At 45.3% G+C, this 22094-nt stretch overlaps 1 protein-coding gene across 1 annotated transcript in view; it reads left to right on the forward strand.

The window, feature by feature from the left end:
* ABCA13 (ATP-binding cassette, sub-family A (ABC1), member 13) overlaps positions 1–22094 on the forward strand; it is a 402303-nt gene that overhangs the window by 356833 nt on the left and 23376 nt on the right. The window contains exons 56-59 of the mRNA XM_010831050.1: positions 2284–2434; positions 8478–8612; positions 10554–10657; positions 18797–18889. Coding sequence (XP_010829352.1) covers positions 2284–2434; positions 8478–8612; positions 10554–10657; positions 18797–18889 — 483 coding nt within the window. The remainder of the gene's footprint in view (positions 1–2283; positions 2435–8477; positions 8613–10553; positions 10658–18796; positions 18890–22094) is intronic.

Consider the following 22094-nt stretch of genomic DNA (forward strand, 5'->3'; position numbering starts at 1 on the left):
TTCCTCCAGCCCAGCATTTCTCATGATGTACTCTGCATAGAAGTTAAATAAGCAGGGTGACAATATACAGCCTTGACGTACTCCTTTTCCTATTTGGAACCAGTCTGTTGTTTCATGTCCAGTTCTAACTATTGCTTCCTGACCTGCATACAGGTTTCTCAAGAGGCAGGTCAGGTGCTCTGGTATTCCCATCCCTTTCAGAATTTTCCAGTTTATTGTGATCCACACAGTCAAAGGTTTTGGCATAGTCAATAAAGCAGAAATAGCTGTTTTTTTGGAACTCTCTTGCTTTTTTGATGATCCAGCAGATGTTGGCAGTTTGATCTCTGGTTCCTCTGCCTTTTCTAAAACCAGCTTGAACATCTGGAAGTTCATGGTTCATGTATTATTGAAGCCTGACATGGAGAATTTTGAACATTACTTTACTAGCATGTGAGATGAGTACAATTGTATGGTAGTTTTAACATTCTTTGGCATTGCCTTTCTTTGGGATTGGAATGAAAACTGACCTTTTCCAGTCCTGTGGCCACTGCTGAGTTTTCCAAATTTGTTGGCATATTGAGTGCAGCACTTTCACAGCATCATCTTTCAGGATTTGGAATAGCTCAACTGGAATTCCATCACCTCCACTAGCTTTGTTCGTAGTGATGCTTTCTAAGGCCCACTTGACTTCGCATTCCAGGATGTCTGGCTTAGGTCAATGATCACATCATCATGATTATCTGGGTCATGAAGATCTTTTTTGTACAGTTCTTCTGTGTGTTCTTGCCACCTCTTCTTAATATCTTCTGCTTCTGTTAGGTCCATACCATTTCTGTCCTTTATCGAGCCCATCTTTGCATGAAATGTTCCCTTGGTATGTCTAACTTTCTTGATGAGATCTCTAGTCTTTCCCATTCTGTTGTTTTCCTCTATTTCTTTGCACTGATCACTGAAGAAGGCTTTCTTATCTCTCCTTTCTGTTCTTTGGAACTCTGTATTCAAATGGGTATATCTTTCCTTTTCTCCTTTGCTTTTCACTTCTCTTCTTTTCACAGCTATTTTTAAGGCCTCCTCAGACATCCATTTTGCTTTTTTAGTCATTGAATGACTAGATTCACTTTTTTTTTAATGAAAGATGATCATAACAGCTTCTGTAGTAGTCATGATTTCTCAGCAAGTTTTTCTTTACATAATGTTCCATTTTGAAACTGTAAATTTTCCTTTCTGAAGTGTTCTCAGGAAAATTTATAGACTTTATGATTCTATCTATGTAAAAATGCATAGAAAGACATCAGTGTTTCATGTTAAATGTGATCACATTTGAGTAGTTTAAAAAGGTCCATGATGAATATCTATTAATAATAAAATTAGGATAAAACAGGAGCTCTTTTCCTTTGAGTAAGTACAGTTTTGTATAATCCTCAGCAAGTACTCATGGAGCATTGCCACACTTAAAGGATTAGCAGGAGCATATCAATGGTAGATATTACCTGAGGGCTGAGACCATGAATTTTTCCTTTTAGCCTCTATTTTTCTGTATGTTCAGTCAGATATATATTATTGCTATTGTAAAAGTGATTTTAAAAAAATGTGGTACTGAGTGATAGCCTCACCATGGATTTATTAGATGTTCATATAAATTGTTTTGGTTGGGGGAATAATAGCTGTGATGGCCATTTATGGAGCAGCAGGCACTGTTGCCAAACCCCTAGGGAATTTGACTTTGGAGGCCAGTGGGATTTGATCACAGAAGTTCCACTGGGGAAACAGACTCTTGGAGGGCACAAACCAAACCTTATGTGCAGCCAGATGATGCTGGGAAGCTCTATGCCTTATGCCTGTTCTTTGACATCCAGAGCATTCGTGGCATTAGAGCTAGGTCTGTCCTACCCACACATGGACTGCTACTAGTTCACTGAACCCATTTATACTAAGTTAACTAATTGAATTAGACAAACTGCAACAGGGCTTCCCAGGTGGTGCTTGTGGTAAAGAGCCTGCCTGTCAAGTCAGAAGATCTAAGGATATGGGTTTGATCCCTGGGTCAGGAAGATCCCGTGGAGGAGGGCTTGGCAACCCACTGCAGTATTCTTGCCTGGAGAATCCCATGGACAAAGGAGCCTGGAGGGCTGCAACCCATAGGGTCACAAAGACTTGGACACGACTGCTAAGAACCACTTAGCACGCGCTTAGTATACAGCACAAATTGCCACAAGCTTGTGACCGGTGAGCCGGTTTTAAGAAATGGGTGATGTTTGTCCAGGAAGTTGGATCTCTGTATGCTGCTTCTTCTCTTGGCAGAGAGGATGTGAATCTGTCTCTTGCTGGTGCAGCTGGCATCCGCATTGGCTACTGTCCACAGCAGGACGCCCTGGACGAGCTCCTGACGGGCTGGGATCACCTGCACTACTACTGCTGCCTCCATGGGATTCCAAAGCAGTCTATCCCCAAGGTAAGAGCCTCCTGGGGTTTCCTGAAAGAGGGACCAGCAGAGGAGTGCGTGGCAACACCTGGGTCCCAGGCCAGCTCTCTCAGCCTGTGATGAGGATCCTCAGTGTCAGATTAAGTGTCCCTAAAATATATTTCCAATATTGTCACACTGAAGTTAACACAGATATGAAGTTAACACAGATATTCATGATGTATATTTAGAATAGGTCCCTGCCCAGAGAAGAAGCCGTGGGTAGGAGTAAAAGCCCACATCCATCTGCAGTCTTATTTTCTATAGGACCCCCTCCCCCACCAAGCATCTTTTACATTTAGTGGGCTGTTAATTTATACTGAAGAGCAAATAGCATAGACTTGGATCCCAGGGCCTGTGGAGAAGGACTTAGCTCATGTGTGGATTTGGTGGGTGGATGGAAAGGATGACTTCCTGTTGAGGGGGCTGCCAGCCGCATGCCTGGGCAACTTTCTGGAGGGTTCTGCATCTCCTTTCTGGGGGGTCCAGGGGGCAGATGTGTGGCGGGAGCCACAGAGTCCCCCTTCCCTTCGGGGCTGAGGGAGTGGGTGCCACTGAGAGAACCAGAAGCAGCTGCCCTTCTGTCGCTTCCAGCTGTGGCCAGTGAGGCTGAGCTGACAGTCTTAACTGACAGCTCAGGCCAGGGGGCCTCAGACTGGCAGTGGTTTTACCTCTTCTGCACCTCACTGTGGAGGGTGTGAGGTGCTGCTTGCCTGTCTAGATTCTGAAGTTGGAGCAGAAATAAGGGGCGTGTGGGATGCATTTTCAATGAGCTTCTGCAGGAGATGGAGCAATCCTGGGATTCCCAGGAGACAAACCCACAGCCATCTCCTTCACCAGCCCATGAAAATTCATTCTCTGTGCTGCCGTGCCGTGCCGCAGCCTTCCTTTCTTACTTATGCTCTGTGACTTGAAGTGAAACCAGAATGAGATTTTTCCATGTCCCTAGAGGGGTGCTAGTCCACTCACCCACCTCCCATCTCAATAAAGCAAAGACACGTGTCTGCCCAAAGGACCCTGCTCACCACAGTTTAAGCAGCTCTTGACATCCAGGGCTAGTTGCTGGCTCAGCCTTTAATGGGTGTTCATCTCCGCCAGCTCCCATGGCTGGTTTCTGATTAAAGAGGTGGATGCTTGGCGAGCGCTCAAAGCTAGCTTCCCTGTTGTCCCGGGGAGGCGGGGGAAGCACGCCCTTTGAAAGCATTCTTGTTAAGACAGTGAAGCTTGCTGTCTTCCAGAGCAATCGCTTCTGATCCTCAGCTGTCTTGCGAGCTCGCTGTGCTGAGCGCCTCCACAGAGAAAAGTTATCTTAATGGTCGCCAATTAGGAACTGGCTTCATTTCTTTCATAAAATGGCAAGTGATTTTTGCAGATAGAATAGCTGCTTACTCAGAGGTTTCTAAGATGTCAGCACATGTGTTCCAAGAGGAATTAGCTCCCCTGATGACAAATTCCCCTCTCCTGTAAATTTTAGAAATATGTGAAATATAGAAGAGGCTTGTCTGTTCCAATGCACTCATCACTACATGACCAGAAGGGATTTTGATAAAAGAGCAGAAAACAATAGTTCTCTTATTGTGGGCAAGGCACTGTTCTGTTTTACAACCACCATGGGAGCTGTGCAGGGTGTATTCCTCATTTCAGAAATGGTGGGATGAGATGGTGAGATAGCATCACTGACTCATTGGACATAAATTTGAGCAAACTCTGGGAAAGAGAGGACAGAGGAGCCTCCTGTGCTGCAGTCCATGGGGTCTCAAAGAGTCAGTTGGACACGGCTTAGTGACTGAACACAGGATAGGAAGCCGCCCAAACCAGTGGCTGGAATGTGGGTGGTTTGTTTTGAGGGCAGACGGACTGGCTCCGAAGTGTGGGTTCTCAGCACATTTGGGTGGCTGGCTGATCAGACGGAGTTTCCAGTGCCCCGAATGGCTCAGTCTGGTTTTCCGCACCTGGTGAGTGGCTGAAGGAGGGAAACCTCATGAGGTTACGGCAAGGCTCCTCTGACGGGGAGCTGTGCTGGGTTTCAGGACTCCCAGATCTGGTAGGAGGCTCTCCTGGTGTCTGCGCTGTACTGGGCCCTCTTCTCGCTGTCCTCGCTGTCACACGATGCCCACCCTTATGTCTTCTGTGATTCTGGAGGCAGAGGCCCTCTGGGTCTGGGGAAGGTCCGCCCCCAAGCATCCCCCCACCTGGTGCTGCCACTGTGCTCCAGGGTCCTTGCTCACGTCCAGCTTGGGGTCTCCAATGTGTGGTTGTATCACCCATTTCCGTGACCTTCCAAAAGTTCAATTTGGTAAGAAAAGGATGCTGTCTTCATTCAGCTTGAATTTAGGCTCAGCAGATTGATGTAATCATTTAAATTTTTTCCCCCACTGTCCACACTGCATAGTTTTGGACTGTATCCATGTCTGAGCCTGAATTCAGTTAATCCAATTTTTAAAAACTTAGGTAAAGTTATAACAAAATGATTATAACATGGTCTGGATTGCTAGAGACACATGTAAGAAAATTTCAGAGTTAGAGTCATATTCAAAACACCAAACCACACTGCCAATGGGATGGAGCTGGGATTTCTGTATTTTAATTTTCCCTGGAATAGATGAGGTAGGCCCTTAGCCATCTCTTCTTTGTTAATACTGGCAAACACCAATCAGGGAAAAACCCTACTGCATCTTTCTACTTATCTTCTGCACAGATATCACTTGTCTCCCAAAGTTTTCTTCTATTCCCAGTTTTGTTAGAAGGAGCTAGATGTTATAAAACAAGAGGGACAGGGGCCAGAAGGAAATAGAGAGAGGATCAGAAAGAAGGCATTCTGCCTTAAGCGCTTCACTCCCCTTTTCTACTTAACACTTCATTTTGATCTTTTAATCTCATGAAACATTTCAATGTGGTTATTGACACGTAAGCTAGTGGAAAAAATTTGGGCTTTGGAGTCAAATGGATGGATGTATGAATCTCTGGGCAATTTATTTTGATTCAAATAATATTTATAGAAGTTCCATTATGTGTTAAAGATGATTAGAGATTGAGGCGATAAAGTGAATAATCCCAAATTCTTGCCTTAAGTGCAGTACAATTTCTAGAATTTATGCCAAGAAAATATCTAGCAGCGGAGAGAGATCCCATTAACTATTGACATTTTGGTGTTTAGATGGCATTTTGCAACCACAGTGACTAAGGCATTACTTTTGCCATTATTTTGACAAGAGTACTGAGTGCAGGAAAGACTGCAACAAAACACTTCTTATTGGACCATTTTCAGTTATTTTTCTGAAAACATGATATTCTGAAAGTGGATCAAACTAATACGTCTGTTCCTGTATATTCTGGATTCTTTGCTATGGTTAACCAGTCCAGAATTTGAAGGTTGCAACGCTTAACCTTTTGTGAAATTGGAAAAGCATGACACATGTTTCCTGATTTCATAAAAACTCTCAGTATCAGTTTGGTAGGCTTATTCAGAAGTTCTCTTATCCAGGAGTGCATTTTCTACAGCAACAGGCTGTACTTTTGTGATTGTCTTATTTCATTTTTCTGCTTATAAGCTTTCATTTAGGTCTTGCTAGGCTTTAAATGAACTTCCCTGTTGGCTCAGATGATAAAGAATCTGCCTGTAATGCAGGAGACCCATATTCGATCCCTGGGTTGGAAAGAGCCCCTGGAGAAGGGAATGTCTACCCACTCCAGTATTCTTGCCTGGAAAATTCCATGGACAGAGGAGCCTATGAATAAGGAGAATGGGCATGAAATAAAATTTATTTCTGATACATATGTATATTTCCAGTCTCTTTGGTACGATTTTTATGGATCTAAAAATAACCTAAAAATATCATTTTCCCACCAGCTGCCCCACAGCTGGTGGCACCACCTTCCAGGAGGAGTAAGCTTCCCAGCAGACTCTGCCTTCCCAGTTTCCTCCTTTTCACGTGAACAGAGCCTCTTCTTCCAAGAAGCCTCTTTGGCTGTCTTCTTTCATTTTCTATGTGAATGTCTGCTTGTGGACTGGTCTTATTCTCTGGAAGACCCTCTCTGATTCCAGCCATCATATCTCTGTCTCCCTCTCACAGGACTGCCTTTCACACTTCTGTCTGTTGTGAATCATTTGTTTTGTTTGAACAACTTTTTACTTACTTCATTCATTTACTTTATGTTAGGGGCTTCCTAGGTGGTGCTAGTGGTAAAGAACCCACTTGCCAATGCAAGAGATATAAGAGATGGGAGTTCAACCCATGGGTCAGGAAGATCCCCTGGATGAGTACATGGCAACCCACTCCATATTCTTGCCTGGAGAATCCCATGGACAGAAGCACCTGGTGGGCTACAGTCCATGGGGTTGCAAAGAGCTGGAAATAGCTGAAGCGACTTAGCACACAGGCACTTTGTGTTAATTGGAATTATTATACTTACTGGAGCTATGGAAAGGGATAGTACCTCTAAACCCATCTGGGAAAATGATGGCATTTCCAAGATGAACAAACTACTGGCTGAGATGTTATTCTTTGCCAGATCTCAGGGGATTTAAGACCGTCCTCTGGAATCTCTGGGGCCTTGAAATCTTCACCTCCTCAAATTAACTGTTTCACAACTAGACCAGTCACGGAGACTCTTAATTCTTTCTGGGTCATTTTGAGGCTGTACAAATAAAGTGAAATAGCAGTTGATCTTGAAAAGTGAAAATGTTACTTGTTTTGTCCTGTCGGACTCTTTGCAACCCTATGGACTGTAGACCACCAGGCTCCTCTGTCCGTGGGATTTTCTAGGAAAGAACACTGGAGTAGGTAGCCATTCCCTTCTCCAGGGGATCTTCCTGACCCAGATCTCCTGCATTGCAGGTGGATTTTTTTGCTGAGTTATTGGGGAAGCCCCAGTTTATGTTAAGGAGTTTTTATTGGGTGGCCTAAATATTATCCTAGTCTTTGAAGTTCTTAATATTTCATCATTGCAATTACCACTGTTATTATTACTATCCCAACTTTTATGCATTTATCAAAAAAAAAGTGTATGTATGAGTTTAAAACTGTGCTCTATTGGGTTATTTAGAACACACACTTATTAGCTCACCCCCAGAGTCCTACAGAGGTTTTCCCACTTCTCTGATGTTTGAATTGAGGTACGATTTTGACCAGTTCAGTTACATGATGATATTGAAAGAAACAAATCTATGTTAATACTTCTAGGATCACAAGAGTTAAATAAAATTGTTTACAACATTTTAAAATCATGCATAGTTGAAAGCACACGTTTCTTCATCTTGGCCCCCAGAGGAGCCACCGCAGCCAGGAATCAGACAGAAAGAGTGTGAAGCAGCTAAGGTGGTGGGGGGAAGCTGTTTTCTGCTGGGAGGGAAGGAAAGGATCTGGGGCTTTCAGGAGATATAAAAGTGTGACGGGCTGCAAGGTGGAGGGGGAAGAGGAGTGGTGACCGTACCTGAAATACCGGGGACTGGGATGCCCCTGGGGCTGGAGGTGCTCTGGTGATAGGCAGTCAGCATCCTCTGGACCTGATCAGAGGGTGCTCAGTGGTTGCAGATAAACAGGACACCCACTCTTCTTCTTTCTAAACTGAACCAGGAGTGCAGTCTCTGGGGAAGAGTCTTCCTTTCTTGGCATACTGAAGTCTCCAGCTTGCTCCTCTGTCCCCTGAAGCTTCCTCTCCTCAGGTTTTGCCCCCCTCAGCTCCATCTTTGTCCTTGCTTGGCTCACCTGTGTTTGCTCACCTCAGCATGGAAGTGTGTCTGACCCACGCTGGACCCCACGTTGATGGCCCTTGCTGCTCCCTGGGTCTAAGACCTGAGCTCAGGGTTCTGGCCATCAATTCCGTAACTCATAGGCTCAAAAAACCCAGCTTTGTCCAGGGGGGCTCCTACCTGTTCATTCCCAGCATCCCTGTGTCATGGGGGGTTGTTCAGGAGCAGAGCTGAGTGTGGGTGTGGGCAGGGCAGGAGGCAGCAGGGCTCCAGGCCCAGAAACAGGTGTCGGGGGGGCCCTTGGTGAATGGGCTGCCCTTACAGAGAGCTCCTCTCTTCCAGGTGGCTGGAGACCTCGTGAGACGCCTCCACCTAGAAGCCCACGTGGACAAACCCGTGGCCACCTACAGTGGGGGCACCAAGAGGAAGCTGTCCACAGCCCTGGCCCTGCTGGGGAAACCTGACCTTCTCTTACTGGTGAGTAGTGGATGGAGCAGTGACATGCCAGTGTCTCCAAATAAAATGCTTTGATCTATCAGAGGTCCTCTGGGGAGGATGTTCAAAATTTGCAATGTCACATTTCTGAACTAATAAATGTTTTGCCCTGAATCAACATTTTCCAAACAGAATCTATAATACCATTGGAATTTTACTGAGACAAAGCAGACTCTTTGGAGTCCTTTTTATTTATCCAATTGAAGATTCCATAAAATCTTAACACTAAAGACAATATTTTTAAAAGAATACCAGAGCCCACTTGTAATCTGAAATCCAAAGCACGCCTGTCCTCTGGCCTGTTGCTTTAAGTCTTCTCCTGCAGATACGATGGTCAGAGCTATAGGGACTCTGTGGTGAATCTGAGGGTGGGGGTCTTGGGGAAGGAAGAACCTGCGGGGGAGGGGAGGGCGTTCAGCAGGAGAGCAGAGCACAGACAGTGGACCTGAGACAGGGCCACCTATAATCCACATGGGCACTGAAATTAATCCAGTTTGGCGGATAGAAGCAAGAGTTAGAGGTGGCCCAGGTGTCAATAAACAGAGCCAATTGTTTTGCATTTCAAAAATAGCTAAGAGTAGTATCATTTAAATAATAAAAAGAAGTCATTATTTGTGGGCCATAGACTGGATTCTAACCATTAAAGGACCTCCCAGGGTTTTGCATTGAAAGGACATCTGAGGAACATGGAACAGTATGGGAGATAAAAGACAGCCTTTCTTTGCCTGTTATTGTTTGTTCAGTGGAGGCAGCGTTTCAGTGGGGGGACTTAAGGGAGATTCAGAAGACCTGCGTTGAAGAAAGGGCCCCATCGTGGAGTGTCTTCTGGAATCTGAGCTGGATTCTCCTCTTACTTGCACTAAGCTTGCTTTTTCCCAAGGTCTGGAATCAAAGACGACTGTGTAATCCATCTTCTGAAACCGGGTAACCAAAGCTTACGCTTGCGTGATTTTGCAGTTTGCAGAAGGCCTTTTCCTTACAAGAGGAGAGTCTGGCTTGCCTTAAAGCGTTCCCGGCGGGGCTGTTCCCTGCCTTCAGCAGGATCCTCCGCTCAGCCTTGCCTCGCATATCCTGCATTGGCTGGGACTTTGGTCCTCGATCCCACTCTCAGCTCGCTAGGTCTCCCGTGCTTGGGCGGTGACCTGGGTGGGGACTCACAAGTCCTGTGCATGTTTCCTCCTCATCTGAAGTGGTCCTTGACAACAGTGTGTGTCTTTCGGAGTCCTTGAAGTCACCCTTGAAATCCTCCACGTGAAGTGTTAGTGACAGGGGTGACTGTGAGTGTGTGCATCTGGTGGAGGAGGTACGCTGAAGGACGCTCAGCATCCTCCCCAGAGACAGGACAAGTGTCCTGCTGCCGACACTTGTGTGGAAATGTGGAGTGATGCCTCCGACTCTCTCAGGGAACAGTGGCCAATCACGCCTTCCACTTAGTTGGTTTGTAACTATTCACCGTGTCATGTGATTTTGGGGCAGTGGATGACCTCAGCTCTTAAGAAAAATATGTTCGGTACTCCCTGACCGCACGAGCACAGAAATGCATCAGGCAGCCTACACATAGCTCTCTCTAAAGGGGCTCAGAGAAGAAGTGCTTGGGTGTTTGTTGAAGGAGGAAGCTTCCAGTTTAAAAGAGACTTCACTGTCCTTGATGTTGTGAAACCAATGAAGCCTGTTTCTGCTCTTGTATATCTTCTAGGGTAGATGCTTCTGGTGTTATAAAGAGGTTGGGGTGCATCAGGGAAGGCCTGCCTCCCCAGGATTCCAAGGGGAGCCCAGCAGACTTGAGGGGTGCTGGTGCCTGCTGAGCATAGCGCATGGGCTGGAGCTGGGGCTGGATTTCCCCCAGCCTGCACCCTTGCTCCGGGGAGTGTGTTCCCGAGTGCCTTCTCCCCCTCCCCTCACCCTCTGTTCTCTCTCCTTCAGGACGAGCCCAGCTCAGGCATGGACCCCTGCTCCAAGCGGCACCTGTGGGAGGCACTGAGGAAGGAGGCTGAGGAGGGCTGTGCTGTGGTCCTGAGCTCCCACAGGTGAGCCCAGTGGCTCCCCAACCAGGTGCAGTGCCCCACACAGCACTGCCACACAGATGCCATGTGTCACCCCCTGACGGAGGTGGGGACACTGACCAAGCCGTTCCCCCGACGCATGGCCCGGCTGGGACTCTGCAGCCAGTGGGCCCTCACTGACCACACTCTGTCTGTCAGTCATGTCTGAAGAGCCAGGCATCCTCCTCAGGCCCTTCTGCGACCAATTTCAGCCCCTTTATTCCAGCAGGAGAATTAGCTGAAATGAAAACTCAGCACGTTTCTAAATAGGGTCTCGTATTTTCTTCCTCACAGAATTAGTCTTGTCGTGAGATTTTCACATGGTTGGCTTCTTTTTGGCTTTATGCTGCACTGTTCCAGGCCGCAGAGGGACGCAGTTCTTGGGTTTCCTAAACTCACGGAGGGAGAGTGAACACAGTGATTTGGCTCATCAGCATTCTTTTAAAATTTATTATTTTGTTTAATTTTTATTGGATATAGTTGATTTACAATGCTGTGTTAGTTTCTCTTGTACAGCAAAGTGAATCAGTTATATGTACATATACTCCCTCGTGTTCAGATTCTTTTCCCATAAAGGTCTTCACAGAGTACTGGGAAGAGTTCCCGGTGCTCTACAGTAGGGCCTTATTGGTGATCTGTTTTATACATGGCACTGTATGTCCTACAGTGGAGATCAGGCTTTAGAGTTTAGAGGTGGTTTCTTCTGCCTTGGAAGTCAAATATGCCAGGAGCAAAATGTTAGCAACGGTGAAGGATCTGGGATTCTTCCTTACTTGCAAGTTTACAGATCTGGCGTATGGGCTTCCTGGATGCTTCCAGAAGACAGGAGACTCATGAGTCAGAGAGAAGCACCCTGCATCAGCAAAGTCATCTGGTCCCCTGAGCCTGGGTCACCCCAGGGATGCCAAAGACTCAGACAGAGACCTGTGGGCACAGGACAGACACACGGACCTGGGAACCCTCTGCTTGATAGCAGCTGACAAGCCAGCCAGCTCTGCCTCTGAGGGCAGAGGGCCCTCATTATGCGGGGTTGCTCATGAAAACACAACTGTGGGCAAAGGCCCAGGTCAAGACCAGCTGGGATCTTGCAGGCTGGGGATTCCTAACCAGATCTGTGAGGGAGGAGGGGCCCTGAGGAGTGTCCCCCAAATTTCCTCAATGGATAGGTCTGAGCTGGACTGAGTGGCCTGCTCCTTGTTGCTAGAAGTGAAATACAAAGACAGCCCATCACTCAAGATGGGAGGTCTCCGAGGGGGTCCTGGGAGACACTGCCGATGACTGCAGCAGTGTCAGTTCCTGGAAAAATAACACCAGGCGCTGTCAATCCAGGCACACAGACCCGTGGCGGGAATGCTATTACTAGAACTAATTCCCCTGGGAGGGCTGGGGGCCGCCCTCAGGTCCTGGCGGGTCGACCCTCATCTGGGAGGGATGCTGTTCACACCACTGCTTCCTCTTTGTGTTTTTCTAGCTTACACTCGCTCAGTGATGGGCTTCCCAGGTGGCTCAGCGGCAAAGAATCTACCTGCCAAGCAGGAGACCTGAGTTCAATCCCTGGGTCAGGAAGATCCCCTCGAGAAGGAAATGGCAGCCCACTCCAACATGCTTCCCTGTAGCATCCCATGGACAGCGGCATGCTATAGCCCATAGTGTTGCAGAGAGTCGGGCACAGCTCAGCAACTAAACGGCACAGCAGCAGTCAGTGATGCTTTGCCTGCTGCCCGACTTTCCTGAATTTTTTTACTGTCAGACCTCACTCTCCATAGCCCAGTCATGTCTGACTCTTTAGGACCCTGTGGACCCACCAGCCTCCTCTGTCTATGGGGTTCTCCAGGCAAGGGTACTGGAGTGGGTTGCCACCTCCTCCTCCAGGGGATCTTCCTATCCTAGGGATTGAACCCGGGTCTCCTGCATCTCTTGCATTGGCAGGTGCATTCTTTACTGCTGAGCCAGCAGGGAAGCCCTTACTGTCAGACTACCCACTGCCATTTAAAAAAAGGTTCTTTGAGGTGTGATTTATGTACCGTGTGATTTCTCCACTTTAAGTGCACCTTCCTGTGTGTTTTTCGTCACCACAGCCCTGTGCCTCGTCATCAAGACCCAGTTCAGGGCATCTCCATCGCTTTGGAGGGTTCTCACTTAACCCCCGTCCACTGCAGTCTCTCTGTCTCCATCAATGTGCCTTTCCTGGATGTTCCATCCACATGGAGTCATGTGACCTGTGATCGTTTGTTTGTGACTCTGTCACTTGTCCTCTGTCTGAGAGTCACCACTCGGCACCCAGCAGTGAGCTGTGTCCCCTGGGCAGCAGGACAGTGCTTGCTGCCCACTCCCCGGTCCTGGCCCTTTGGATGGTTCCTACACTCAGCTGTTCAGTGCAGAGTGCTGTCAACAGCTGCACACATATCTTTGTCCAGACACACGTTTCTAGTTCTCTCAGCGTCTTTTTCTGGGTGGTATGGTAACTTGTGTTCAGCACTTTAGAAAGCTGCAGAGCTGTTCTCCGAAGTGTCAATCATCTTTTAATCCCAAGAACACTGATGGAAGTTTCCAGGATCTCCAGGCTGCCATCAACACTGCTGGTCTTCCTGTTTGTAACCGTCTTGGTGATGTGTGGTTTTAACTCACATTTTTGGAATGAACATCTCTCCTCGCTGTCTGTTCACCTGCGTTGCTTCTTATAAGAAGCCAGCCGCTAACAGCTCCGCTGCTCCCTGGATGTCCTGAGTTTTGTCTGGCTCTCTCCAGATTTCTCAGTGCCTTTCAACGGCTTGACTTTGATGTGTTTGGATGTAGATCTCTGTGTGTTCTAGCTGGGTTTTGTTCATGTTTCTTGCAGTGAGCAGCTCCTGATGCTTCTGTCTAGTTGTTTTTTTCAACTTTGTTTTCATTTTTTGAAGCCTGGGTGTTTTTGGAGCCACGCTGTTTTTGTCCGGGCGAGTTGCCAGTTAGAGCCTTTGCTGGACTCTGGAGAAGGAAATGGCAACCCAATGCAGTATTCTTGCCTGGAGAATCCCGTGGACACAGGAGGCTGGTGGGCTGCCATCCATGGGGTCTCACAGAGTCAGACACCACTGAATCGACTTAGCAGCAGCAGCAGCAGGTCTACAAGGATTCAGTCTCTGCTGTCACCTGAGTGTGGCCAAGGCGGGGCTCTCCCAGCTCAGGCCGTTTTCTAGTCAGCCTGGTTTTGTCTTTCCTGGTCCCTCTAGTCTGTGTAGGGTGCATGTGGATGGCAAGTGTAAGGCTTCTTGGCTCACGTGGCGTGAGTGGCTGGCCTGGACTTCTCCAACCTCTAGTGCTGTACACGGAGCCTCACAGGCTCCACGCGTGACATAGCCACAGGCCAGGTGCTGGGCTGCTGGCCCTTCCTGCTTGTGGAGTCTACAGCGGGACAGGGCTGACAGGTGTGGGCTCTGCCCCGCCCTGCACAAGGCACACATCCTTCCACAGGGCAGAGAAGCTGCCGATGCTCGTGGCCTGGCCCCCTGCTAGGAGCTGCCTGTTGCAAGCCAGGATGCCACAGCCCATCCCCCTTCTTACCCTGGATCAGCAGTTTGTCAACTGTAACTGTTTCTCTTATTGTCCTATGCTTTTGGTCAATTTCCAGAATTCTGAAACATATCATTTTTGTTCACTTTCTCCAGTTTCTTAATTGTCTTTTGAACGTGACTACCCTTGGCAGTATGGCTGTTAGCTGAAAGTCCTGAGTATGCTTTTTTTTTTGTCTTTTTTCATTTTCTATTCAGAAAATAAAATGTTACATTGAAGTAAGATAAATTCGGCAAATCCCTTGCTTTATCATAATACATTCCTGCTTCCAGTGACCATCTTTCTCTGCCAGTCCTGGGAACTCTGATTTCTATTGTCATTCTGCCAGTACTTAGGTCCCCTAAGCTCTAAGATTGGGAACTCAGGTGTCACGTTAAAAGGTCTTTATAATTCTCATGTAACATATAATTATTGCAGACAGCTCTCAGAAAGACAAAATATCACTGTAATTTCTTTTTTATATCCTCCTGTTCATTTGGTCTCACATTAATGATGTATCTTTATTTCCAAAAATCTGTCTGTAGTCACACAACACCAAGGTCTAAATGACTGACAATGGAGAGCAAGGCAGCCTTGGATTGATTCCCTGATTCTAGGAAGTCTCTGAACTAGAGTTTCCTTTTAATTAGGAGTCCATCTCCCCCCTCTCCAAGTCCTTATCCTATGGGACTGTGGTGGAGAGCAGGGGTAGGGCACAGAAGTAGGAGTGCTGGGTCCTGATTTACGTTTTATGAGAAATTAAAATCAGCCCGACCAAGAGGGCCAGAACTGCTTCCTCCTCACTCATCAGACACTGATCTGAGAAGTTCACCATAGGATGTCCACTGTATATAAACGAGTTCCATTCTGAGAACACATTTGTAAGTTCAATTTGTTTGTAAGTCCAAAAAGTTAGCCTAGGTACCCAACTAACACAATCAGGTCTGTAGTACTATACTATATAAGTTTCTATAACTTTTCGCATGAATAATAAACAAAAATCACAAAAATAAAACATTTTTAATCTTACAGAACAGTACCTTGAAAAGTACAGTAATGCCAGCTACATCACCACTGCGTTTACACTTGCTCCCGGACATCCAGGGCTTGGAATAAACATGCTGCGCTGCCGTACTGTATCCCGCACTGTGTGGTACACGAAAGCACAGTTGTGTGTAGAGGATGCGTGCACACGACAGTGTATGCAGACACGTGAGCTAACTTACATGATTGGACATGTGAACGCATGTTCGTGTCTTTGAAAGTTTTTGACTTGAAGGTTTGTCTGTAGGGGATTTACCATATAAACACTTAAAGCTCTGAGTCACCTGACCCAGTTCTGTCCCCATCTGCTTAATCACCAAAAATAAACAGCATAGTGTTTATGTTTGAATGAATGGTCAGAGATTCCTTTCATTGTGTAGAACCTTGACTCTGTGTATCCTTCCTGATGCTGAAGACCATCAGCATCTCAAATCTCTGCCTCTGGGTCAAGACTCTATAGAATCCCAAGTTTCTGGAGCATAGTTGTTTGATAGCAGATACTCAGGCAATTGGAAACTGCAAGTCGTTATTCTGCGGCCTGAATAATATCAGTTGTTGTTGGGGTCTTGTGTTTAGGAAGGTCATATAGAAGTGACTAGATATTCTATCACTTTAATTAGAGACCTACTGCTGCTGCTGCTGCTGCTGCTAAGTCACTTCAGTCATGTCCGACTCTGTGTGACCCCATAGACGGTAGCCCACCAGGCTCCCCCGCCCCTGGGATTCTCCAGGCAAGAACACTGGAGTGGGTTGCAATTTCCTTCTCCAATGCATGAAAGTGAAAAGTGAAAGTGAAGTCGCTCAGTCGTGTCCGACCCTGACCCTCAGCGATCTCATGGACTGCAGCCTTCCAGGCTCCTCCATCCATGGGATTTTCCAGGCAAGAGTACTGGGGTGGGGTGCCATTGTCTTTTCTGAGACACCTACTATGCACTCATAATAAAAAATGATATGGTTATTTTAAACTGAAATTAATTAGGAAACATAGAGAAAGATAACATATGCACAGAAAAATATATAAAGCATACTTGGGATGTGAATAGCCCTGAGACTTCATGTTAAGCTACTGTAACAAAGACCCCAAATGACAGTGGCCCAGACCAGACAAACATTTCTCTGCTGCATTCTCAGTTCACACGGGGGGGGCTGTGTCAGAGCCAAGGGTCATCCAAGGACTCCGATTCTTTCCACCAAGTCACTCATTCTTTATCTTCAGTGTTGAGTTGACTCAGTAGCTATATGCACATCGCAGCTTATGGGAAGTGGAAAGATCCAAAACCCAGGGCAAGTGGCTTGCCCCCTTCAGTGTGACTCGTAATTTGTCCTTCACACTGACCTGTTTGGCTGCGTGTCCCCCTGTGGCCGCATGGAAGGCTGACCAGTATAATCTTGATAAGAACGTACACTGACCGGACGAGCACACTGTTTTGTGTCCACTCCCCATTAGGAAAACTACCATACTTTCTTTAGAATTTGTATAATACAACACGGTAGAAGAAGGAGAGAAATTCCACCAGTAACTTCACTTTTCAGGTATTTGATAGTCATACTTCTTTTGTGCTTTTCCTTACTGTTTTTTTTAAACATATATGTGCAGTTTTCCTAACGTGCATTGTCATTTTACCATTGCTAAATCGTTACCTTTTCCATATCCAATTAATTGACTTTGGAAACCCTCATTTCAGTGGCTGACGCACATATGGATGTACCCTCATTTATGTTTCTGTATTATTCTATTGTGGAACCTGTTTCTAGATTTTTTACAGTTATAAATAAGTTGTTATATGCATTCATATTTTCTGTATTTCTTTGCTAAGGTGAGTCCCTAGGAAAGGAATTTTTGGCAAATTGTTTTTCACCAAGGTATGCCAGTGTTTTCTTCCTAACAGTCATATATACACTGACCTGTTTAAAATTATTGAGAGAGTGTCTAACTTTGGGAGTATTTTTTTGGATCTATTTATTGTTTTTATTCACATAGGAGATGGAGGGAAAAATAATTTTTATCTGTAACACACACAGGTATATGTGACAAATGCCTGTCAGGCTAGAAAATAGTTTTAAGATCACTTATCTGATGGTTTCGTTTGTAATTTATTGGTATGTTTATTACCCATAAATGACTTTTTTGAAAAGTCTATATATTATTTACCCTTTCTCTCTTGAGTTTTTGTTTATTTTTATAGTTGTATATATGAGTTCTGTGGGCTTCTGAGGTGGCACTCATGGTAAAGAACCTGCCTGCAAATGCAGGAGACACAAGTTGCAGGTTCGATCCCTGTGACTTCTTTCCTGCCATCAGGAAGATGCCCTGGAGGAGAGCCTGGCATTCCACTCCGCTGTTCTTGCCTGGAGAATCCCAGGGACAGAGGAGCCTGGCGGGCTACAGTCCATGGGGTTGCAAAGAGTCAGACACGGCTGAAGCAACTTAGCACACACACACGAGTTCTTTATAATAAGTGCATCAAATATTACCCTTTGTGTTTGTGGCAGGTTTTTAAGTGTTAGTTTGCTGTGTTTTGACATACTTATTAGAAGTTTGTAGCTTTTCATTGTCAAGTACATAAAACTTCCCTTCACAGTTTATTCCACTGCTCTTATGCATGGAGTCACGTTCCATGCTCTAGTCTGTATTTAAAATACTAATGTCTCATCTGCACTGTCATATTTTGTTCCAAAGATCTTCCTTGTAATTCCTTAGCATACTGTCTCTTTTTAATTATTTAAGAAAATGTTAATATTTTCTGGAATGAGTCTTATTTTACTTCTCTCTTGTTTGACCTTTTTCTACCTCTCTCTAAATAGTGTTAAAGTATATTTTTAAAATTGTTTACAGTTTTTCTTGTGGGGAGTGATAAACTTTTGATCAGTATTATACTAAATTCTTCTTAAAATTTATATTATACTTTTATATATTTAGAATGATATAATTGTAAATTTTAAATCTTGATAACATACTTCATATCAACATAATATTAAATTATATTACAAGCTAAGTTATAAATTACATTGTTATTTTTTATATATAACATACTGTATTAAAGTATGACTTTTGTTTATAGTTTATACAAAATTTATACTTGTTACATTTTATACTTACATTATATTATTTATATTATAATGATTTTTTTAAACAATTTCTCATTTAAACTGTATTTGTTCTTTTCCCTCTTTCTTATATATCTTCCCACTGATTCAAAATTTCATTTTCCATCAGTAAATCTTTCTTTTCATAAGAATTCCACATGTTTATGAAGGTCTTTCTGATCTATTTTGCATTTTTGTGCTATTGCTAAAAGGTTTTCTCCTATATATTCAGTAACAGTTTTCCCTAGGATATGGAAAGACTACTATATTTTAGTTAATCGTGTAGTTGGCCATGTAAATGAAGCCTTAACCATTTCCAGAGTGCTGTTTTGAGTTCTGCGAGGTTCCTATATGGAAAGTCAGCTGATTTTCAATAATGGCGTGTCTCTCCTCACCCATCCCCCTGTTGATTCAAGCCCTGAGTCTGGGGCTGCGGCTCACCCCTGGTCTTGTCTCCCACAGCATGGAGGAGTGCGAGGCTGTGTGCACAAGGCTTGCCATCATGGTCCACGGCAGCTTTCGATGCCTGGGTTCCCCACAGCACATCAAAAACAGGTGCGTGCCATCTTTTCATTTAGATGTCTGCTGTGAATTTGTAGCTGGACCCGTTATAACCGGAGGGGCACTAGGGTTGGCATGGTGCAGGCCCCTCATGGCCTGGGAGGGGAGACGGAGGCTGCGATGGGAAGGGTGTGTGTGAAACACCATCGCCGGGGGGTGCCCACTCTCAGCCCCACAGAGCCCAGCATTTCCCCACAAGGTCTTCTGCCCCCAAGGACACCCACTGTCATTGTGGTGACATTGGGAGGGTTCGAAATACCACTGCAGAGTCAAGATGAAATGGGACCAAAAGCATCCTCACTGATACACAAAACCTCATGGAAAGATTGTACTGACATATCCCTCACCCAGAGCGGGTAAGTAACGTGTGCTGCGCTTGGAGAAAGACCCCATGGATTTAGGGTGGTGAAAGATGGTCCTTGTGGTTGCTTCCTAGTTCAGCTAATAAACTAGAGACTTTGTGCTTTAATAGCTTAGATTTCTTCCTTGGTTAATTGTCTTTTTTTCCATTTACTGTTTGGAATATTAATGATTCTATAATCAAGTTGTATGAGTGTTTTTAGGTATTCATATAACTTAAAAAAATTCAGTGTTGCCTAAGCTGTTTTCAAAGTTTATAAGGCATGCCACAATTTTATTGCGTTTTACTTGACTGCACTTCACAGATGCTGCGTTTTTTTCAAGTTGAAGGTTTGTGGCCACCGTGCACTGACTAAGTCAGTTGGTACCATTTTCCCAACAGCATTTGCTCACTTTCTGTCTTTGTGTCACATTTTGGTAATTGTTGCAGTATTTCAGACCCTCCACTAGCAAAAAGATTATGAGTCACTGAAGGCTCAGATGATAGCATTTTTTTTTTTTTAGCAACAATCTTTTTAAAATTAAGATATGTACATTTTTGGGCTTCCATGGTGGCTCAGACAGTAAAGAGTCTGTCTGCAGTGCGGAAGATTCAGGTTCGATCCCTGGGTTGGGAAGATCCCCTGGAGAAGGAAATGGGAACCCACTCCAGTATTCTTGTCTGGAGAATCCCATGAATGGAGCCTAGCAGGCTACAGTCCATGGGGTCTCAGAGTTGGACATGACTGAGTGACTTCACATCACATGTACATTTTTAGACATAATGCTATTGTACACTTAATAGACTATAGTATAGCATAATTTTATATGCACTGAGAAGCCCCCCAAATCATGTAACCCCTGTAATTGTGGTATTTGCTGGATTGTGGTGGCCTAAACCAAACCTGCAGTGTCTCCAAGGTCTGCCTGTCATTTCTTTCAAATTGTTGTTTAATCTGTCCCTTTTGACCTAGAGTAATTTATCCATGTATGTTGATAAATCTCTTTTATTTAGTCAACGTTTTTAAATTTGGAATTCCAAAGCAGAGATTTGTTAAATTTGTAACAAATTTGTAAATTTATATATTAGGTTGAAATATTTTTATTCTATGGAGAAAATAACAATGAATGCTTGGATCGAGATGCTGAGTTGGGAAGTAGATCGCTGTTTTCCGGTGGCTCAGAGTTGGGGCACTGCTTGTCTGCCCTGCTCACTCTCATTTCAGGTCAATCCGTCATCAGATAGCCTGCTGGAAACTTCTCTCAGAATGTGCTCTGCTCACCTTTAATAAGGATCATCAAAAGAAAAATAATATTTCACGCTCCCTCACCTTTATGAATGCCCACATAAAGTTTTACAGCCCTTGCCCGATTGCTGGGTGATGTATGTCTGAGTTTGGCTTCTTGCCCTTCAGGAGGTCTCCTGACCTCACTGGAAGTGGCAGTGAGCAAGGTCCCTGGAGGAGCATCCTCTCCCCGCTTTGGTCTGCATGCTCTCACCTGCTGCTGAGTTTCACGTCTGATAATGTGTAATGTGTCACTCAGATGGTAAAGAATCTGCCTGCAATGCAGGAGACCTGGGTTCAATCCCTGGATTGGGACGATCCCCTGGAGAAAGGAATGGCAATCCACTCCAGTATCCTTGCCTGGACCATTCCATGCACAGAGGGGCCTGGTGGGCTACAGCTCAGGGGTCACAGAGAGTGAGACACCACTGAGCAACTATCACTTTCAGTGTGTAACAGGATTGAGAACAGATGGTCAGTAAGTATGAATAGTACAATTTTGTTAAGAGAGATAGTTTGTAGGTGATTGACTGGAACCTTGAACTTAATACATTCAAAAAATGATGTGTAAAGTTGGTATATTCTTGTGACACACTGAGTGCATGTGTTTCCATAATATTGAGATAAAGAATACAGGGTTCATCATAAAAGGGAATGCTGGGCTTCTAAACCTGGGGGTCATCAGTGCGGTGCCTGCTTCTCTCCTCTGGGTGTTGGGGGGCTTCAGGAGGCAGCTCGGGGAAGATGGTGCCCCCTGGGCCTCAGAGCCATCACGTCATGTCTGAGCCTGGGGGCGAGACCAGGTCCAGGTCTTCCCTCTGCCTCCCTCCTTCCCACTGCCTCTTCTTGGGTGGTTTCCATGGACACGCCATTCTTGCTGCTCTGATTCTTTTTTTTTTTAATTAATTTTTTTATTGAAGGATAATTTCTTTACAGAATTTTGCTGTTTTCTGTCAAACCTCAACATGAATTAGCCACAGGTATACATATATCCCCTCCCTTTTGAACGTCCCTCCCATCTCCCTCCCCATCCCACCCCTCTAGGCTGATACAGAGCCCGTTTGAGTTTCTGAGCCATACAGCAAATTCCTGTTGGCTATCTAATTTACATGTAAATTTACGTGTAAATATAAATTTTCATGTTACTCTCTCCATACATCTCACCCTCTCCTTCCCTCTCCCCATGTCCCTAAGTCTGTTCTCTATGTCTGTTTCTCCACTGCTGCCCTGAAAATAAGTTCCTTGGTACCATCTTTCTAGATTCTGTATATATGCATTCAGTTCAGTTCAGTCGCTCAGTCGTGTCCAACTCTTTGCGACCCCATGAATCGCAGCATGCCAGGCCTCCCTGTCCATCACCAACTCCTGGAGTTCACACAAACTCACGTCCATCGAGTCAGTGATGCCATCCAGCCATCTCATCCTCTGTCATCCCCTTCTCCTCCTGCCCCCAATCCCTCCCAGCATCAGAGTCTTTTCCAATGAGTCAACTCTTCGCATGAGGTGGCCAAAGTACTGGAGTTTCAGCTTTAGCATCATTCCTTCCAAAGAAATCCCAGGGCTGATCTCTTTTA

This window comes from Bison bison, unplaced genomic scaffold (genome assembly GCF_000754665.1).
Source record: "Bison bison bison isolate TAMUID 2011002044 unplaced genomic scaffold, Bison_UMD1.0 scf7180017864522, whole genome shotgun sequence".
NCBI lineage: Eukaryota > Metazoa > Chordata > Mammalia > Artiodactyla > Bovidae > Bison > Bison bison.